The sequence below is a fragment of the Eurytemora carolleeae genome, unplaced genomic scaffold, assembly GCF_000591075.1.
Source record: "Eurytemora carolleeae unplaced genomic scaffold, Eaff_2.0 scaffold187, whole genome shotgun sequence".
In the NCBI taxonomy this organism is placed as follows: Eukaryota; Metazoa; Arthropoda; class Copepoda; order Calanoida; family Temoridae; genus Eurytemora; species Eurytemora carolleeae.
Genome location: NW_019396083.1, coordinates 353,903 through 359,902, shown reverse-complemented (window position 1 = coordinate 359,902; position 6,000 = coordinate 353,903). Strand labels below are relative to the sequence as shown.

The 6,000-nt window shown below is 32.4% G+C and overlaps 1 protein-coding gene across 1 annotated transcript in view; it reads right to left on the bottom strand.

The window, feature by feature from the left end:
* Positions 1-5,927, bottom strand: part of LOC111717517 (uncharacterized) — a 13,553-nt gene extending 7,626 nt beyond the window's left edge. Inside the window, exons 1-2 of the mRNA XM_023493016.1 lie at positions 5,879-5,927; positions 4,968-5,256 (exon numbers count right to left, since the gene is read on the bottom strand). Coding sequence (XP_023348784.1) covers positions 4,968-5,237 — 270 coding nt within the window. The 5' untranslated portion in view covers positions 5,238-5,256; positions 5,879-5,927. The remainder of the gene's footprint in view (positions 1-4,967; positions 5,257-5,878) is intronic.
* Positions 5,928-6,000: the final 73 nt, after the last annotated feature.

The following is a 6,000-nucleotide window of genomic DNA, read 5'->3' as shown; positions in this document are numbered from 1 at the left end:
GCCTAGAGCATAGCAAGGTAGGGAGGGAGAAGGGGCCTAGAGCATAGCAAGGTAGGGAGGGAGAGGGAGCCTAGAGCATAGCAAGGTAGGGAGGGAGGGAGAAGGAGCCTAGAGCATAGCAAGGTAGGGAGGGAGAAGAAGCCTAGAGCATAGCAAGGTAGGGAGGGAGAAGGAGCCACGAATCACGATCAAAACAGCTTTGGTTAGTCTTACTTCGCGTAGGCAGGGTTCAGAAAGATTCAATCAAATAGCTGTGCATAAAGGGGGGGGGGGGAATTAGGGGTTATTTTCAACGGAGAAAAACACTTCTTTGATTAAAAAAGATTTAGTTTGTTTACTGTGGCCGGATTTCAAGAAAAATATATTTTTCATAATTTTCTATTTGCTTCCCCCCTGCCCCCGTGTAATACAATATGGGATTGTATTCACCTTTTAAACACACTTTTTGTGTTTAGAGCGATTAACTCTTCAACAAATAAAATTCTAGATGTTCAAAACAATTATTTTCGAAAGATTGCTAGTTAACAACAACACTTTTACATCTTTTTATAAAAGTGTTTGGACCTTTAAATCCAAATATGAGAAGTTTAAAAATTTTCTTTTTTCAACCCTGAGAAAAGTTGGCACAAAGATAACCAGAAAACTCTGAAATAGGAAGACGACTTTTAAACTCAAGTTAGGACTAGTTCAATGAACATTAGACATAGCAATTGTACAATGTGAATAGACCCTTTTTTACTTAAATTGGGCTTTGCTAAGTTACTAGTAAAGATATTTGCTTTGTAACAACATGAAAACAAGTTTTGCTAAAAGTGTCATCTTTCTATTCCATTGTTTTCTGTTTATCACTGTAAGTTATTAGCTTAAGATAACATGCTTTCATCGTTTGCTAAAGTAACTTTTAGAAAATACAGTTTTGAAATGTTAGAACTTTTACTAATTTTTTGATGACTTCAAATCAAATCAATCAAATCATTTATTAGGCCGCAATCTTAAAACATGCATATTGATAAAAATAATTGACAAATATATATATTGTGGCCGGGGAGCTACAAGATACCTCAGGCTGTTTTCACACGATAAGATTTACGCTTTGTGGAATGTGCATGAATTGTGCACAAAAATGGCAAAGTGTATAGCGTTCAAGATGAGACAATGACGGCAAACTCATCAGTCAGAAATAATAAAAAGTTGTAGGCTCAATGGTTCTTGATCAAGAAAATATTATTACTATATGTTATATGTTAGTTTTGATCTGAATAAACAATTAAAATAAGCTAAATATTTCGTTAGACAAGGATATATATGATATTCTATTATATATAAAAAGCATGAAAAATATGAACAGAGCTGGGAACTTTAGAATAGGATACCTTCAATCCCGACTGCTTAATCCGAATATCCAATCTTAACCCTTTTAATTTCTTGCTTAATCCACTCATTTTTGGATATATTACAAAAAATTAAAAACGTATTTTTCTAAATTAGAGAGTTCCTCCCGTTTGTGTAGAGTAAAGTGCATTTCCATAATAATACATTTGTTGTGCGTAATAATAATAATAATACTAAGGTTTCCTTAATTTAATGACATACAGGTCTCAATTGGACAGCAAACGAGTTATCATGAATAAATGCAATATTGCGCATAATGTATAATTCTAAAACTTTTATTAAAGAAATATTTTCATATTTGGTCTACAATCTACATATGACTGATAAATGCGTTTAACATGAGGTAAAATGTCTTAACAAAATTTTTCGAGTTTTTAGCTCAAAAGCTAAGAATATTTCAGGAGCTAAGGTCTCAAGGCTTAGAAAAACAAGCAAAAATCCGTTTGTCTTTGGAAGATCAAAGTTCACATTTAGAAAATCCGGATTAGCTAAAAAAAATTGTGGTTAAAACATTTATGAAAATTGGTGTGTGGATATAAGAAATGATACATGTATATGCACTTACATAATAATATTCAAAAAGGGCACATTCAATGCGCGATTTAATGCGATAACATTTTTTTGATAATAACTATTTATAACAAAGTTATTTTGGTTATTAGTGTTATAACGTTTTTAGACAGAAATTTTCTCTTTATCGAGAAGGTTTAAGCATTATTAAATTTAATTTTGTCCCGAGCTTTAGGGAGGGACAAAAATGGGGAACATTGGATCCTTAAAAAATGGAAGGGCGTAATTAAAAGCTAATGGAGTGCATGAAAGTTTTTGATAAAGAACAAGGTCCAGGAAAGGAAGTATTTTTAATTCGTAAAATAGTGGTTCAGAATTAGCAGTATATCTAGATTTAGCAATAATTCTAATAATACATCTTTTTTGTTTAAGGCTTATTTTTGTACTTATAACACTCTAACAACTGGTAGACAGTATAAAATACTTGGCTGAGGTCGAGAGAACATTTTTAACCTTATTCAAGGAAAACGTTTTCTTTGAAATTCAAATTAGAGCAGTTTTAATATGTTAATCAAAAGTGAGGTTCTTATCAACATAAACACCAATAATATTATGTATGAAGGACAGGGGACAAAATTGTTATGAATTCTCTCAATAGAACCAGAAAACTATGGAATAGATGAGACACCAGTGATACAATATTTAAAGTGTGTTTGAGATTGTTACAAAGCAAAAAGCTGTACTGGTAGCATAAAGAAATTAGTAGTTGAACTGAGAATGTAGTATTGTGGATAAATTTTTCAGGATTCATTTGAGGGATATAAAACGTTTAAATGATGTATAATTACTGAGTTTGAGCGCAAAGTCGACGTTTAAAATCATCCATTTGGGTGGGTACGTTTTGAGTTCGATTTTTTAAAAATTATTAAATAACGACGACAAAGAATGTAAAAAAAACTACAGTATATAAAATAATTTAATGTTTAGGGACATATTTCTCAATTGAAATTTTTTCAATAAAACAATGTTAGAATCAATTATTTCTTTTTTATCTTGTATATCTTATTCTTTATGAATTTGTTTGCAGATTTCTTCAAATTCTTCAAATGTCGTCTTCAATACAAATTACAGGAAATCTACAGAAAATGTTTGTGGACAATGAGACATTACAGAAACTAATAATTGAATAAGATTAATTATTTACAATGATAATAGTTAATTTTATTATCTCAACCTGTTCCTAAACAACTATAACTTAGGTAACAGTTGAATTTTTACTACATTTAATTTCGCCGTTGTTATGGAAAAATTATTAAAAAAACGCAATTCCCAAAATAATCCCTCAAAAATTAACAATCTGTGAGAATTTTAAAGATTGAATTTGCGCTCTTGCTAAACAAATCTTCACCGTAAAAAAGTCTCAAATAATTCCTAAAATAATTTCTCCACAATATACTACATTCTCAGTTCAACTGTCATTGCCGGTTACTTTCTTTGAAAATTAATTTAAAAGCGAAATGTTCTTTGCACACTGCGCAATTGCCGTGTCTCACATACACTGTGACAATTCTTGGACTATTTAAATTCAAGAATTAAGTTTAAAAGTCGTCTTCCTATTTCAGAGTTTTCTGGTTCTTACTGTACACATGTTGTTATTGATTATAGGTTTCCCGCATTTCTTTCACTCTTGCATTATAATAATAAAATATGTAACAAATCAACTGTTTAGTGGATAAACAATGCGCCTGAAATCTGGAAGTGCAATCTATTTCCACTGAATAATAAGAGAAAAGAAAGTCGACCGGAGCTGAAAACTTTAGAATGAAATATCCAGAGAAGCTCCTAAATCCTTAATATCCAGATTAAATATTGCTTGTTCTCCACATGAATTTAAACTCCAGATTAATTATTCGACGGGATATCTGGATATTTCATTCTAAAGTTTTCAGCTCGGGCCGGCGTAATTATGCATGTTTTGTTTACTACGATGCACGAGGGGAGGAAGGCCAACCACAACAATATCACGTCCGAGCCACATTCTCCATGTTTTATGCCCCAGATTTTCAGAAAATATTTTTATTCGCAAGGGTTGCAAGGGTTGGACAAAATGAGGAGAATGTGACTCGGACGAGAAATTGTTGTGTTTGGTCTTCCTCCCCTGGATGCACATGCAGGTGCACCATCAAAATAGTTGTTAGTTTTGCAAGATAAGATTCCAGGGAATGTATGTAGGTTTTTTTTCCTAAAAGAAGTTACTAAGATCCATACTGAGATAATATGTTTTTAGTTTTTTAAGTTTTCAAAAATTCGTTTATTGCAATTATGTTAGGATTAAAATTGAAAATTTTGACGACGACCTTCATTCAAAAAGTGCATATCACATGTACTACAAGTGTGACCTTAAAAAGACAGAAGCCCAAAAGAGTTACGCGCACGCCGCGTTAAATTACAAGACAGAGAGAGAGTCTGTTCTAGCCGTGGCGCTCGGCCCCCGGTAGCCGCAGCGCTCAGCCCATCAAGTGTCTTTAGCCGACCTAACCCTAAAATATATACTAATATTTCTCTTTATTTTAATTCAACGCGGCAAGTGCACTTAACTTCTCTTAGCAACTCCCCCCAAAAAGCTGTGGAATATGAAGATGACGAGGTTAGACTCAAATCTGGTCTAACAATCATGAAACAGCATGTAAACTGTACAGTGTACAAATACAATTCACAGTCCAAATTCAATTAATTAATCGATTTTCAAGCTACATATAGTGAATCCCAGATATATGAATACATAGCAAGAGTTTTTGTAATGCGATGTATTACATATTTATAGATCAAATGCCGGGGAAAAATGAGTTTAATATTAATATATCAATTGCATTCATATTTCAGGGCTATTAATTTACCTTGAAATAAAAATAAAAATAAGTTTCTTTAGAATTATAAAAAAAACTTATGACGGTGTGTATGTATTCACTGCAAATACGAATAAAGTATTTGTTTAAAACAACAAAACTATCAAATAATACTGTCGTCTTCCAGTTCCACAGTTGTGTGGGTCCAACTGTATTTACCTGAATACTATTTCTATCTCCATGCTTTCCAAACCTTCCCAGACTGTTGTGGCTAGTGGAACATGACTTTCCTAGACTGTTGATGGATTCACGTTTTCCTAGACTGTTGTTTGAACCTCCCAGCTTTGAGGTTAAAATGTTGCTTCCGCATGATGCTGTATCAACGGATCCTCTCTTAATATTTGACGGATTTTTGAAGATTGTAAAATGACCCATAGATCCGCGTTTCCGGCCATTGTTGGGAACTCGAACTGTAGTAGAGGTTACCATTGTAATCTTGTAGCTTTTCCTGTATATAAGCATGTATAGGGTGTCACCTTTTTTCTGTTAAAGGTTTTGAGTCCAAATTACTGCTTAAAAGAGTATTACAACAAAATCTAAAAATTAGGGTTTTTAAATATTCAAACATAAAAATAATTTGACCTCCTTCCTCAGTATTAAACAGAAAATCTGGCTGCACAGTAAAAAGGCGAATAGTTTTATTTTGAAATAAATTTGTAGGATAAAGTTTGTATCATAAACCCCATACGAGATATTAGTTATTTTAGGTATTTTCTATCATTTGAATGTACGCATCAAACACAACATTGGAAATTAAATACTAAGAATTGTTGATTCTTTTTGGCGCGTCTAAACTTAATTAAAAGTGATCCTATTTTCCAAGATTGTGGATGTGCATTTTCTAATTAGGGAACAATACATTAAACATAAGTCAAATTTGTAGTTTTTTCAAGAAGTTTTTTGGACATCTCTACTTTGTTAAAAAAAAATCTGTATAGTTGAAATTATTAAGTAAACATGTGTTGCAAAATAGAATCTTTTAAAATGTTCGAAATAATTATACTTAATAAGGGGTCATTTTCATGATAAATCTTTACGAAAAAATTTGTTCACGAACTATTGCTATATACCTATAGTATTAATCAAAGTTAAGTACGCCGGAAGAAAACATACTAGATATCTAGATATTACTGCACTAAAGGCCAGGAAAGGGGGTGTTTATTTACTTTCTCCTAGTAAGCCCCCCCTCCCT